The sequence below is a fragment of the Hirundo rustica genome, chromosome W (genome assembly GCF_015227805.2).
Source record: "Hirundo rustica isolate bHirRus1 chromosome W, bHirRus1.pri.v3, whole genome shotgun sequence".
NCBI classification, from domain to species: domain Eukaryota; kingdom Metazoa; phylum Chordata; class Aves; order Passeriformes; family Hirundinidae; genus Hirundo; species Hirundo rustica.
The window spans coordinates 6,674,934-6,690,546 of record NC_053487.1 but is presented as its reverse complement, the minus strand read 5'-3'; the positions used below and the strand labels follow the sequence as shown (position 1 = coordinate 6,690,546).

The window sequence follows — 15,613 nt, the reverse complement described above, 5'->3', positions numbered from 1 at the left end:
GGCTGCCGCCGTGCCGGCAGCGAGAAGCACCGCAGGGATGCTGTCAGTGGGCGGGCTCGCAGGGGCAGAGGCGGGGACGGGGCTCGGCACACTGGAGCGAGGGGAGGGAGCCCCAGTAACAGGAATTCCAGCCGTGAATGGGACCGAGGGCGCGGTGGGAGCGGCCGCAGGGTCCGGTGGGGGCGGGGGGCTGAGGGGACGGGTGCCGCAACCACGAGGGTGGGGGATGGGGCCGCGGAGCTCAGTGGGGCCGTGGAAGCCGAAACCACGTGGCGCAGGGGGGGGAGGGAGAGGGGCGGGCTCCGCTGCAGACCCGCGGCCGCGTGGAGGAGATCTCCGGGAACAGCGTGACCAGGTGCCGCGGCTGTAGCAGCATTTTTTGTAGCAAAGAGCTCAACGAGTGCTCTACAAGCTGGAATAAGCTCAACAACAGCAAAATTCTTTCGTGAAATATCATTAAAGAATCTATTTCCAACTGAGTCCCAAAAGTCTCTGGTAAAGACTGCTGAGCGGTCAGCATTGGGAAAGTTAACTAGAGTCCATTCTAAAAGGTCTTTTAGCTCTTGCTTATGTAAAGTACTGTGATTGCAGCATAAAAGATGCTTAATTTGTTTATAGAGATCTCGATCAAGGCTAGAGTGGTGTGATAAACGCCAATCACTTGTTTTAAAATTTTAAAAGTTTAATAGTAAATAAGATGGTTATAAAAATAGAATTAGAGTAAAAAATTTAACAGTTTTAGAGTTAGGACAATACAAGACAATAAAAACAAAGTTACAGACGTCTGGGTGCCTCTCCTGAGCCACAAGCTCTGAAGAAGGACCCCTGTTAACAAAGAATTATCTCTTAAAAGCAATAGTCTGTTGAATATTCATATAATTTATACATAATGCATAAATTCCATTCTAACTAAGAATTGTCTCTGGTTAGTATCACTTTTTTCCTTTAATCTCTATGGCGTCCACCAGGCTGAGAGAAGCAGGAGGAGCTGGTCTCTTCTGATAAGAAAGCAGTAAATTCTTTCTTCTTTGAAAGATTTACATTTCCCTGTGGTTGGTACATAAAAACTACATTTTAACTACAAAACTACATTTACTATACTATCAAAATATTAATACCACATTAACAATTAGCACAACATAACACATATAGTAAATATCTTGCGTAGAGCCATATAATATGCACTTTTCACAAGTGGGAATGTCCCATTTTTACACCAGTGCAGCTCACCTCGATGTCGCAGAAGCAGGTCCTCACTCGAGATCTGATGTGGGGGTTGGCCAGACACTCCAGTCGGCTCTCAGGACTCTGCACGGGGTCCCCCTCAGAGCTCCGGCTTCAGGCGTTACTCAGGAACAGCTTTTCCGTGCTCGGGGACTCCAACCTCTCCACTCAGCGCTTCAGTGCGGGCAGTGCAAAGCAGTGCCCACGTGCGCTCAATGCACGTGGCAATTACCATGGCAAAGGTCCCTCCGTGAGCTCCAGTGGCCGCCGCTCAGCAGCAGCTGTCTGTGCTAGAGGGATGCCAGACAAAACCTCCTCAGAGCTCCGAGTGTTCGCTACTTAGTAACGATCCTCGTGCTCAAGGTTTTGCCCTCGGCAACTTTAAAGAGCTCCAGCCTCACGCTGCCCAGCAGCGATATGCTGTGCTCGCGACACCAATTAGGGTACAACTGGTAATTTAGTTACCGTCCATGGAGAAGTCTCTCACAGCTTGAAAGGCTGGGTCAGGCGTTTTCCACGTTGCGTGCCAATTGTAGAAATTGCTTCCTCCTGCTGCTGAGGACTCCAGGATGGTGTAGATAAATGTAGACGAGAGATCTCTGAAGTTAGGTTTTAGAAGATGAGGTTTATTGTAATGATGTGCGGAGAGAAGACTCTATCACTCACAGAGTGGTTATGAGAGTAGGTATGAATTTATTCAGCGCTGAGGTGCATGGGGATAACTCCTCAAAGACATGCACACCTGGGAGCTTTGTTTCTCCCTTTTTATCTCTACAAACTAGGGTTATATGATACGCCTAATACATATTTATTTCCTAACCCCGCCTGTCCCCGCTTCGTATTAAAATTAGTTCCACGCCTATTTGAGGCTGCGCACTGCTCCTTATTGATCACTCCGGTGGTCGTCGGGGGTCTTTGGGGATGAAGCACATAGTCATCCTCTGAGTTGAACTTTTCAACTTGTCTCCTTGCGCATGCTCTGTTGTTCCTTTGGCCATCTCCTATATCATGTTTCCGTTTTGGGGCCCAAAGAATGCGTAGATAATCAGTACCAGGTGGGCATAACGGTGACCCGAGCCCTAAAGGAGGAATTTAGAGGTCCACTGGGGCCAGAGAGAAGATTGATCTGCTGGGGGACTTGAAACTAATATGTGACAGACTGGTGCTTTTTAAAGAAGAGTTCTCTGTTAATATCGTGTGCTCTTGCCAGGCACCCTTGCTTTATTTTCTCTGTCTCAGTAAGGGATGTGAGGCCTTGCTCTGAGCTGCCAGACTGCAGCTCGTAGCAAGGCCTAGGAAGGTGGGGGAAGGGAGAGGTAGGGAGAGGAAATTCCAAGAGAGGAAAATCCTCGGGAAAGGGTGCAAGCAAAGAGCAAAGAGAACGTCCAGCCCCCTTGGGACCCCTTATCAGGGGTCTTCAAGGTGGGCTGGAACAAGGCTTGGGCCAATGGGGTTACAGATACCTGATACTTCAGGGGAGGGGTACAGGTGTGGGATGAACCATACATTGAGGGGTGAGACAGAACATTCCATTTGACCTGGGTCTGGCTGCAGGTAACCTTCAGATGGTCACATAACTGTTTTTCCAGACATTCAGTATCTAATATATCTCAAACATCAAAACTTACTTTCAATTCTATCTCACCTACAGGTTTCTCATTCTCAGAATATAGGCAATCATATTTATAGGGTTTTTTGGCTTCCTCCTCCCCAACAACACAGTCCATGCAATTCCAACCCCTGCCCCCAAGAGACTGGGAATTACCCAGTCCAGCTACAGTTTGAAAGATAAACCCCTTGTTATGACTAACTCAACCCCTCCTCTCTTTACCAAATCACATCATGTGAGTAATTGTCTTAACCATGACTGGAAAACCTCGAGAGAGAGTATTCCCTTTTCTTGGAGATGCACTGCATATTTTTGCAACAAGTCACCGGTTCTTGAACAGGCAGGTACACAAAGGTGATTTAGGACAAATCCAGAAATACAATCAGACTTTGTAGAGCATTGGAAGAAAAGCTCTTTGAAAGAATAACCTACAGTATAATTATGATCAGTGTTCTAATATTTGTTAAAGAGAATTCCAATTTACAAATAGATCTCCCAAAATGTGGTCATGTGATGTGAATTACATTGTGTGAATTCATATTTTAGGTCTGCTATTAACATCATTAATATTAGGTCAGCTGTAACTGCGCATGCCATGGATGGGCAGAAGCGTGCAGTTCTTGGAAAAGTGCAGACTCAAACTTCAAAACCACAGAAAAATCTTTCAAAACAGAATCCTTCAAAAACTCCATTGTGTATTAGGCACTGAGCAGCATTAAATCCAAGGATGTGGTGGGAGAATCCACATGCAGAAGTACAGGAACCAAAAAGCACAGCACAAACAGGTGTGAACTGGGCTACCATGTTCAGAACTGGACTCCACATGAACAGAAGTGCTAATGAAACAAACCAAAATGATTGCTTGTAGAAATTGCTTCACTGCTGCTGCTGTGGACTCCAGGACAGTGTGTATGAATGTAGACGAGAGATCTCTGAAGTTGGGTTTTAGAAGATGAGGTTTATTGTAAGGGATATGAGGCCTTGCTCTGAGCTGCCAGACTGCAGCTCGTGGCAAGGCCTAGGAAGGTGGGGGAAGGGAGAGATAGGGAGAGGAAATTCCAAGAGCAGAGAGGCAAGGGGAGAGGGCAAAGAGGAAGAGGGCCAAGAGACCGGCCCACCCTTGAAGCCCCCTGATAAGGGGTCTCAAGGTGGGCTGGAACAGGACTTGTGCCAATGGGGTTACAGATACTTGATACTTCAGGGGAGGGTTACATGTGTGGGATGGACCATACATTGGGGGTTGAGACAGAACATTCCATTTGACCTTTGGGTCTGGCTGCAGGTAACCTTTAGCTGGTCACGTAACTGTTTTCCCAGACATCCAGTAGCTAGGACATCTCAAACATCAAAACTTACTTTCAATTCTATCTCACTTACAGGTTTCACATTCTCAGAATCTAAGCAATCATATTTATAGGGCTTTCTGGCTTCATCCTCCCCAACAATTGCTTACAAAATGGTTGTGGTTTTTTGTGTTGTTTTTTTGTCAAGACAGAACAAAGGACTGTTGCTTCAACTGTTCTCTCTGGAATTTGGTTTGGTTAGAGAATATGCAATTGTTTCAATATCTTCCCATAGCACTTTTATCATCTGTCTCTTAGACAGGATTACATTAACCAAAAGCTCTACAAAGGTAACAAATGTAGTCTGCCTTCACTGTCACAAGCACTTACAAAAGTATTATTGAGAAGAAAATTTCAAGAGCACTTTATTATACAGAATGAGTAGCATAGATGTGTGGGGCTTATTTTAAAGAGACAGCCTTTATTTAAAGTACTTTGCTTTGTAGATCTTATAAAGTAAACATTAAAATACTTTTTTTCCCCAAAAAATATATTAAAATTGTTTAAATTTAAAAGGCAATTCCACAGACTGATGAATATTAAAAAAAAAAAAATCTAACAGAAATAGGCAGCTCAACTAAAACTAGATTTTAAACATTCTGTTTTGTCATTCCATCTTTAAAAAAAAAGAAAAAAACCACTTTTCACCCAGACTTTTTTACAGTAATAAGGCAACTCCAGGAGATTTGGATGAGCCCCTTGGAGATTACAGATACTGTAACTAGCTGCTCCTCATGCTTTGTAACACCCAAAGGTGCAACTAACCATTATTCACAATCACATGTGTGCATTAAAATATAAAACTTAAATTACAGATTTTAAAAATAGTACTAATAGACTTCCCTATCGTAAAATCATAAAATGTTTTACATTTACAGTACTTGAACTATTTCAGTTCTGGGTTGATGAGGTTTAAGCAATTTACAACTGCAGGAGTTAGACTGGAGCTCACAAACAGCACAACCCAACCAGGGGCAGCGATAGTCGGTAGAGTCATAGTGCAAATCAAAATAAGGAGTGCAGAACTGCACTAATTGTTTACATTTCTAAAATATAAATGAACAAGATGAGCTCTTATATTGTACATGCAATAAATTACAGTAAGCATATGGCAATGGGTCTGGGGCAGTCTACAAGTGTGGCTGGTGTACCAGAGCTGAAGCCTGTGAGAGATAGGACTCAGTAAACAAAACATTTCAAAGCTCTGTTGTCACTTGGAACTCTGCTTTCATGCTTTGTACTTCTGCTTCCCTGTCTCGCTGATCACACAGATATGCTGAAACAAAATAAAATTAAAAGCTCCTGTTAGGAAAGTAACCAAGGTTTGACATCATTAACAAGTTTCTGAAAGCAACACAAATGTGCCATACACACTTCAGGAGGAAGAATCTTCTGACACTGTTTATGCAGAAAAACTTAGGCTTTTTTTTTTGTCCAAAAATCTCCACATTGCCTTCTTTTCTCCTCTCCTAATTGTCCTACCAAGGGTCTGCTGGGTTTGGTGAGACCCAGATGAAGAGTTAATGATAAAAATAATAAAATGTGAGCCCTTCTTATCTTCTTCCCAGGTCTCTCTTCTTTAACTCTGACATAACTTAGCAAATGCACTTATTTGTTGCAGACATCTGGTGAGACAAGAAACTTCACATTATTTCAAAGCTGACAGCTGTGCAGCCTCCACTCTGCATGCAGCAAAATAAATTTTTTAGATTCATTAGAGCTCCAAATGCTGCCCTGCTGCTCTCAGGCTTGTTTTCATCACTGGAACATGAGGCATGATTTACAGAGCAGGGAGAATGATGTAAGGTGATTTCCCTTCCTTCCTCCTCCCTCATTTTAAATGGAGAAAAACATACAGGAAAAAATACTTACGTTCAAATCTCTAAAGTATTCATTGTAATCTAGGGCATATCCCACAACAAATTTGTCTGGCACTTCAAATCCAACAACTGAAAAAGACCATAAGTCACCAGTGTGTTAGAAAAAGAACTTCCTAGAGTTCACTAGATCTTTTTTACAGAGACAATATGGAATTTTATAGATATAGATTGTAACTCATTTTATTTCGTCCACTCAAGTTCCCTCAGATTAATATTTCAGCTATTTTACCATTTTAACTTACTGTCATGGGTTAACACAGTTTGTTTTTTAGTGAAAGAAGACTATAGAATATTGCCCTGTCAGGACCTTGGAATTGTTTTGGAAAGGACAGGAACCTATCAGAAGCTAATTTTAGGTATTGACATCTGCTTTGACCACTGAGAATGTTGGATGTGACTTTGGAAAGTACCCATATAAATCCTGATTTTGTTCGAATCAGCCATTTTTCCTCCTGGCCAGTTGAACAGGTAACATCAAGTTGGGACGTCCTGTTGGCTTATTGGCTGGCTGGGCCCACTGCTCCACTCCCCCCTTGGGGGGTGCCAGCCTGAGGCCTAGCTGAGCTCCATCAGCTCCCAGCAGGGGAGAAGAAGTTGCAGCTTAACATCAACTACTTTTAAAAGCTCCTCAGAGCCCTGGAGCAGGGAGGAATCTCCACTGGGCCCCTGATAACAGCTATGGGTCTGGTTGGGTTGAGGCCACCCTGATTGTCACTGAGGGGTGGGGCAGAGCTTCCCCCCCCCCTCTGGTGATTCCCAGGCGGAGAAGAAAAGAGTGAAAGAGGAGAAACCTGGCCAATCTCTCAGATCTGAGATGCATTGGGGGAGAGACTGCTGCCCAGCAGAGATCACATGGCCACTGCAGGCCTGGGTAGATTTAACCCTTTCCTGGCAAAATGAAGCTTCCAGGGCCTAACCCTTCCTTGAGAGAAAGAAGAAAGAGACAGAGTGGATGTAGAAAAGACACTGCATGAAGTCAGTAGAGCAAGAGTAAAAGAACTGTTAAAGATTATTAGAAGGAGGGATTGAGGAAGTGGACATTTTTAGCTGGACTTCTCTGGTGTAAACTATGGAGAAATTGACTGTTTCTTGTAATATCTTAATGTTGTTTGGGGGAATGCTAGTTCTAGTCAAACATTGGGGATTTATGTATTTGAGATTTAAGTGAGAATCTCAAAGCCCCTCGCTCCTAAGGTAAAAAGAGGGCTCAGCCTTTGAGACGAAGATGATTTTAAAGAGAAAGTGATTTGAAGCTTTCGGTTCCTGGGGTAAAAGGAGGTCTCTATTTCTTTTGAGATAGAGACAATTTTAGAGATAGAAGAAGAGAATCCTTGTTTTGTACTAGAAGAAGCATTCTTAAACAGTACCCCAAATACACTGAGAAGCCCATGAGTAGCCAGGGGAAAGGCTGCTAATGGGTGGGACTGCACAATCTGCAAAAATTCCAGGCGGTTGCAGATTTGTGACATTGGGAGCCACAAGACTGTTTTTGTCTTGTGGCGAATGTCTCCATAGGACTCTAGAGAGACTCCTCTCCCAAAGTGATGAAAGATTATGTTTAAATGGTGAAACTGACTGACAATCACAGGTTGAGTCTCTCTATGTTGTAAGAAAGTTAACAGTTTGTAAAGGGAGGGAAGAGTGTTTTGAAGTTTCTTTTTTTTTTCCAACTTTTTTTCTTTTCCCTTCTTTTAGTGTGTGTTAATAAAACTATTTGTTTATTTTTTAAGCTTAAGCCTGCTTTACTTTTCCTAATCCTCTCCCTCCCACAAAGGAAAACAAGACAGTAAACACTAAGACCACTACACTAAATTTGACAAACGGAATTTGGCGAACGTAAAACCACTATACTTACTTTGTTGATTTATCAACTAAAGGAAATTAAATAGATGTATTTATTGGTTCCCACACAGCTGCCTGGTACTAGTTTGCAAGAAATGAATGGAAGCTCTTAAATTTACTGACAGGTTATTATAGGAATGTAAAATTCCTTGAAAATGTCCTCTGACTTTGCAAATATGTACAAAAGTGCCAATCTTTCCTGGCACTTCCTAGATGCCTGGCATGCCAGTGCAGCAGCAGTGGACTTGTGAGCACAACACAAGTCCCCCTCATAGCATGATTCCAGAGACAGCACCGCTGGGAGCTGGACCTGCACTCCAGACAGGGCTGCAGGAAGGGTCATTTGCAGGTTTCAGAAACAGGTGTGGGTTAGCTGCTTTGGGTTTGCTTTTGGCTTTGGTTTGTTGGTGTTTTCTGTGTTTGGTTGTGATTTTTATCTCCAAAAAAATCTGCCTAAAAAGAGGACATCAGCCATTCCAGACTGTCTGAACAGCTCCAGCAGGACACTTTGTCAGGCAGTACCAGTCTACCCTGTCTACACACACTATAAAATGACAAAAAAAAAAAGTTAAATTATCTAAAATATAAAATTTCCAAAGGGCCTTTCCCCCTTGTGCTAAAATGAAAGACTCCTGAGCAGGAAAGTTGTGTCTTTTTTCTCTCCCTGGCTACAATGAGGAAAATAGTGAGATAAACTGTGCAATTCAAATAAAAGGCTGTGGGCACTTTTGGAAAAACTAAGGTGATGTTTAGCACTTACTGGGCCTCACAATACAGGGATACAACGGAGGCCCAGCCATTGCTGCCTTGTTGTCTCTTTCAGATCTCACATGTCCTGTTCTGGGCAGGTTTTCTCTGGGGACAGATGGCAAAACAAGTCATCTGCTGCAAGATGCTCTGAAGGCACCATTAGCCCAGCTAAGCCTCTAATGAGATCTCAGGAATGAGGGGCATCCTTGAATGAGGGGAACACCGCAATGAAGCCTCGAGGTATCGAAAAGCTTCACTTACAGAGCATTGTACAACCTTGGAAAGGAGGAGGAAAAGGATGTGATTCTGCTGCTCCATTCACTTCACTTCCATAATGAAAGTAACAGGAATTTAGCCTCTAGAACACAGTTAAAACACACAGCCCTGCCCAAGGCAGGAGGAGCTGTCACTCTTACCACTGTCTACTGTGGATGCTGTTCCTTCACTAACAGTCTTGGGACAGACAGGAGAGGACAAGAAGGGAATAATTCAGATGCCCAGACATAATCAGTGCCAATTTAGGCATTTTATCACTGTAAACTTTTATCAGACCTGCTACCTCATGTGGTCCTCCCACATTTTTGGGGACAGCCAAATGGCAGGAGGTGGCTAGGCTAAGGCACACAAATCATTCCCAAAAGTGTCAAAAGGTGAATCCAGTGAATTCCACTGACTGAAACATTTGACTATATGCAAGGTGAGAGAATTTGCACATGACAAAGGTGTAACCTAGACCAAAATATCAAAGTTTGATTTTCAATATAATAAAATGTTGCAAATGTTACAAATCATGATTAACTGTCTCAAAATACATTCCAAATATTTAAATTATATAAATATGAGCAAACTTTATCAAGAATAATTAGTGAAAACATATTTGGAACATCCTTGGACTTTGAGAAAAAGGTACACAATTCACAGACAAACTTATAATAATGAAGAATGGTCATCAAAAGTCACTTACAATCCGGCCAATATCCCACACTTCGAGGAGTTCTTTTCACCAACAAACTGTCAAATAAAATAATGTACAACTGAAACATGGAAAATCACCATGTACTAATATATGAGACTGTTTTGATGACAGAGAAGCTGAGTTAGGCCTAAGTGTGCATAATTGACAGCATAATTACACATATTTTAAACCATTACTTTGAGGTACAAAAGAGCATAATGACAAAATCAAAACTCCCTAGAATCGTGAATGGTTCACAGCCTAAAGGCTAACTAACAGGTGTGCAAGGAAAAGGCTGGGAGACACTGATCTGGATGGATCTTCACGGTGAAGTCACTTAGTGGGATTTTATATATGATAGGAACTTCAGGTGCAATTTACCTTGTAGGTAAAGAGGCAACAATCCTGGATGTGGCCCAAGAAAAAAGCCCAACAAAAGCCTAAGTTTTATGAAGCAAAAGTTCAGCAGCTTGAATGTAACCTCAGTTGCACTTCCTCAACTTGTCCTTAACTGGTTTTCACTGGAAGTACTAATTACCCCCATAAAGAAAATGTAATTGATTCTGATGATCAGGGGATACTAGAATTAATGGTCAGAGGGGTAAAAAGCATGGAGATACAAAGCTGGGGGTACTGTGGTAGAGACAAATGCCCTGCTAGCTTAGTTTGATTTGCTCATTATTCAGTTGAGCACTTCTACCTCTTATAAGACAATCCCACAGGCCCAACATTTGTCTGTCTGGGAAACAGAGCCTTAGGGAGGAAAAGAAAAGGTGGTTGATGGCTGAATGCAAACAGGACCAGCATAACTCTGTACACCAAGCACAGACCCCCTTCCCTTCTGGATCACTCCAGATGTGGCTTCATTTGCCACAGTCACAGTTTTGATTTTAGTTTCTGAAACTTCTAATTGGGAGACTTAATTTTTGAGAATTGGTGTAGGATTTGATCAAAGAAACTCCAAAATAGTATTAGCATTAGTTGACATCTCCCTACTACAACAACTTAATTGTCTGAAGGAAAATAAATAGAAAACTAAAAAAAAACCCAAACCAAACCAAACAAAACAAAACAAAAAAAAAAAAATCAAAACCTCCAACCCAATCAACAACTGCAACAACAAAAGCACCACCAAAAACTTAACAAAGAAGAAAATAAATAGAAGAAAGAGAAGTGAAGCAACTAAGGCCGTAAGACTATCTAGAATGATCATGTTTCCCTGGTCAGGTCTTTCCCTGGGCAGACCCAAATTACTGCAACAGGTTTAAAATACAGGAAATTGGTCTTTGCACATTTATATTATATATTATATTATATTATATTATATAGTAGCGTAGTGTAGCGTATCGTTATTGTATCGTATTATCTAATTGTCCTAGGGTAACTTTATGATGCTTGTATCCCCAATCGTCTGTTCTGTTTGTGCTGTATATTGAGTTCTGTGCCTTTAAGACTGGTTCTAAGAGCAAGGAGAAGCACCGAGTTTGTTTTGAGAAAACTGCCTGACTCCTCCACATTCTTCTGCAGACGGGGTGTTCGGCGGAGGCTTGGAGAGACTGCAGGACAGATCTTGTTTTGCTTTTAGTTAGTTTCAGCTAGCTAGGGCAGAGAAGTTCCCTGGACTGTTTTTTTTCCTTTTTCTTGGAACTGTTTAAACCTGCTCTGGACTGAAAACCCAGGGGAGCACTGGGGGCTGCACCTGTGGCCCACCGGGGCCTGGACCTGGGCATTTTCCAGCAGCGCCGGAGAGACTGGGACTGAGGAGAGGCACTGAGAGAGAGAGCCGAGCTCCACCCACGGCAAGGACTTTCTCAATTTGCCATCTCACTTCAGAAGGAGAGGTTTTATTGTTTCATATTATTCATTCTTTATACTTGTATGCACTTCATTTGTTTAGTAAAATAGTTTTTTCCACTTTCCTCCAAAGGGGTTTGTTTTTTTGTTTTTTTTTCTGGACCGGTTGGAGGGAGGGGCCACTTGGGTTTGCTTCCTTAGAGGGATCCTATACAGGGGTTTTCTCCCAAATTTGTCCCAAACCAGGACATACTTCTAACTGGCGCCCACTGCGGGGCACGAGAGAGTGGAAAAAACTTGTATTGATTATTATTAACTGCATTTTTTGGTTGTCCTTTGGGTGGGGATTAAACAGTCAGTGGCCATGTTGCTTCTTGAATTCCTAATGTCTCTTAGAATGGAGTCTTTTCTGCATTTCTGTTCCCTAGGCTTTTTTGAGGTCTTAATACCTTTCTGGTCCCTAGGTTTGTTTTCTTACCCAGAAATAGCTCCAATATTGTCCCTAACATACAGCTTTTACATTAGGGATGCACAAATTAGAATAGCTATTTTGCTGGGTTCGGTGATTATGGTTTACAAGAAGCTTATAAAGATACTGGAGTTTGTTCTGGGTATGTTCAGTTTATGGTTTTTTCATCCTACCCTGCGTCCTAGTTCCAGCAGCATGTTTTGGGGATTTATCAACAATTGCACCCAGTTTGTTAGAGGAGGAGTAGGGGATGAGGCTCTTCAGCCTCTTCTTTCCTTCTTCTCTTTTGAGTCAGTTACATCACTTTTGGAGAATGTTCAGCGTCTCCTGAATGTTAAAGACCCCACCTCCCTGGTATTTCACCTGGTGACTTTCCTCTATATGGTTTATAGCTTTTCTAGAATAAGTCACACACTGCTAAACCCTGTAGGGCAGCAGACAGAGGCAAGGGAGCAGGGAGATAAATCAGTCATTCAGGCTGCAGCTAAACCAGACAGTGAGGCTAAGACACCGGCAGTTGCTGCAGTAAAGAAGGGAAAGAAGCACACGGACAAAACCGATCGACCAGTAGACGATGATTCAGGTGAAGGATCCTCAATGCCTCCTGACACCCAGTCAGGAGTCAAACCACCTGACACACAATCAGAAGCTGAAGCAACTGATGATACATAGTCAGAAACCAAACCAACTGATAGAAAATCGGAAGCCCAACCAGCTGCTACAACATCAGGAGCCCGACCAACTGCTACAAGATCAGGAGCCCGACCAACTGCTGCAAGAGCAGGAGATACTATTGAGTCCTTTTCCCTGAAGGACCTTCGTGGCCTAAGAAAGGATTATACTCGACGACCTGATGAATCCATAATTAGTTGGTTAGTCCGCCTCTGGGATGCTGCAGGCGAGGCTACAATACTGGATGGCACTGAAGCGAGACATCTTGGGTCCCTATCACATGATCCAGTTATTGACCAAGAAACGATGAGGGAGGCTAGTCCTTGCAGTCTCTGGGAACGGGTCCTGGGAAGTGTGGCACAAAGATATCTGTGTGCCGACGATCTCTATATGCAGCAAACCCAGTGGAAAACCATTGAACAAGGGATCCAGCGCTTGAGGGAAATGGCAGTGGCGGAGATTGTCTTTTCAGATGACATAAACACTAGGAACCCCGACTTGGGACCATGTACACCTGTGATGTGGCGAAAACTTGTACGACTTGGGCCACAAGAATACTCCTCTGCTTTAGCAATAATGAAGCGGGATGAGACAGAGGAGACCGTACTTGATATGGCGAAGAAGCTCCGAACATATGCAGATGCCGTGCATGGTCCAACACATGCAAGAATTGCAGCTCTGGAAACGCGTATGAGGAAATTAGAAGACAAGATAGAGGAGAATCACAAAGAACTCAAGCAGGACATTCTCCAGATCTCTGCAGTACAAGTTAGGGGCTCTGGCACCACACGCAAACGTTCCCTAGATAGAGAGGGAAAAGGCATCCCACGGGCTAAGCTGTGGTCCTTCCTGCGTGATTGTGGAGAAAACATGAAAAGATGGGATGGAGAATCTACTGATGCTATGACGCAACGGCTGCATGAATTGTTGGATGGCAAGACTGTGAGAGGAAATTCTAGCAAGAAGGAAGCAGCTCCGGTTACCCAGGGAAATAAGGATAATCAGGCTTAGAGGGGCCCTGCCTCTAGCCAGGTAGAGGCTAGGGAAAACTGTGTTTTTTGGACTGTGTGGATTCGTTGGCCTGGCACGTCAGAACCACAAAAATATGAGGCCTTAGTTGACACTGGTGCACAGTGCACATTACTCCCATCAAGACATGTGGGGGAAGAATCTGTTTCCATTGCTGGGGTGACAGGGGGTTCACAAGATTTTACTTTGGTGGAAGCTGATGTGAGCCTGACTGGAAATGAGTGGAAGAGACACCCTATTGTGACTGGCCCAGAAGCTCCATGCATTTTGGGCATAGACTTCCTCCGAAATGGGTATTTCAAAGACCCAAAGGGATTTAGGTGGGCATTCGGGATAGCAGCTGTGGAGACAGAGGGTGTTAAGCAGTTGAATAGCTTGCCTGGACTATCAGAGAACCCATCTGCTGTAGGTCTTCTGAAGGTGGAAGAGCAACAAGTGCCAATTGCCACTTCAATAGTGCATCGCCGACAGTACAGAACAACTCGAGATGCTGTGATCCCCCTCCACGAGATGATCCGTGAGCTGGAGAGCCAAGGGGTGGTCAGCAAAACCCACTCACCTTTCAACAGCCCCATCTGGCCTGTGCGCAAGTCTGACGGAGGATGGAGATTGACTGTGGACTACCGTGCCTTGAACGAAGTGACTCCACCGTTGAGCGCTGCTGTGCCGGACATGCTGGAACTCCAGTACGAGCTGGAGTCCAAGGCAGCAAAGTGGTACGCCACAATTGACATTGCTAAGGCATTTTTCTCCATTCCTCTGGCAGCAGAATGCAGGCCTCAGTTTGCTTTCACCTGGAAGGGTGTGCAGTACACCTGGAACCGACTGCCCCAGGGATGGAAACACAGCCCCACCATCTGCCATGGACTGATCCAGGCTGCACTGGAAAAGGGTGAGGCTCCGGAACATTTACAGTACATCGATGACACCATTGTGTGGGGAAACACAGCAATGGAAGTGTTTGAGAAGGGAGAGAAGATGATCCAGATTCTCCTGAAGGCTGGCTTTGCTATCAAGAAGAGCAAAGTTAAGGGACCTGCTCGAGAGATCCAGTTTCTGGGAGTAAAGTGGCACGATGGAAGGCGTCAGATTCCCACTGAAGTCATCAACAAGATCACAGCAATGTGTCCACCAACCAACAAAAGGGAAACACAAGCTTTCCTAGGCGCCATAGGTTTCTGGAGGATGCACATTCCTGAGTACAGCCAGATTGTGAGCCCTCTCTACCTGGTCACCGGCAAGAAGAACGATTTCCACTGGGGCCCTGAACAGCAACAAGCCTTTGCCCAGATCAAGCAGGAGATCGCTCATGCAGTAGCCCTTGGCCCAGTCAGGACGGGACCAGATGTGAAGAACGTGCTCTACTCAGCAGCCGGGAACAATGGCCTGTCCTGGAGCCTTTGGCAGAAGGTGCCTGGGGAGACTTGGGGCCGACCACTGGGATTCTGGAGCCGAAGCTACAGAGGGTCCGAAGCCAACTACACTCCAACAGAAAAGGAAATCTTGGCCGCCTATGAAGGAGTTCAAGCCGCCTCAGAAGTAGTAGGCACTGAAACACAACTCCTGCTGGCACCCCGACTACCAGTGCTGGGATGGATGTTCAAAGCAGAAGTTCCCTCTACCCACCATGCCACCAATGCCACATGGAGCAAATGGATTGCCCTCATCACTCAGCGCGCCCGCATTGGAAACCCAAATCGCCCTGGGATTTTGGAAATAATTAGAAATTGGTCGGAAGGTGAAAACTTTGATCTCATGGATGAAGAGCAGGAACAAGTGACACGTGCTGAAGAAGCTCCACCATACAACCAACTGCCAGCAGAAGAAACACGCTATGCTCTTTTCACTGATGGTTCCTGCCACGTCGTAGGGATGAACCGGAAGTGGAAAGCAGCCGTATGGAGCCCGACACGACAGGTTGCACAAGCCACTGAAGGAGAAGGTGGGTCAAGCCAACTCGCTGAGCTCAAAGCTGTTCAACTGGCCCTGGACATTGCTGAAAGAGAGAAGTGGCCAAAGCTCTACCTCTACACTGATTCGTGGATG

At 44.3% G+C, this 15,613-nt stretch overlaps 1 protein-coding gene across 2 annotated transcripts in view; it reads right to left on the bottom strand.

The window, feature by feature from the left end:
- Positions 1-743: 743 nt before the first annotated feature.
- LOC120764925 (hypoxanthine-guanine phosphoribosyltransferase-like) overlaps positions 744-15,613 on the bottom strand; it is a 40,404-nt gene continuing 25,534 nt past the window's right edge. Inside the window, exons 7-10 of one of the 2 annotated variants that reach the window (XR_009208593.1) lie at positions 9,613-9,659; positions 6,049-6,125; positions 1,231-5,452; positions 744-1,047 (exon numbers count right to left, since the gene is read on the bottom strand). Coding sequence is in view for 1 of the 2 variants with exons in the window: in XM_040089080.2 (XP_039945014.1) it covers positions 5,405-5,452; positions 6,049-6,125; positions 9,613-9,659 (172 nt within the window). In the remaining variant the exon portion in view is untranslated. Of the gene's footprint in view, positions 5,453-6,048; positions 6,126-9,612; positions 9,660-15,613 lie in introns of both variants that reach the window. The other variant, XM_040089080.2, reaches the window with a different exon arrangement.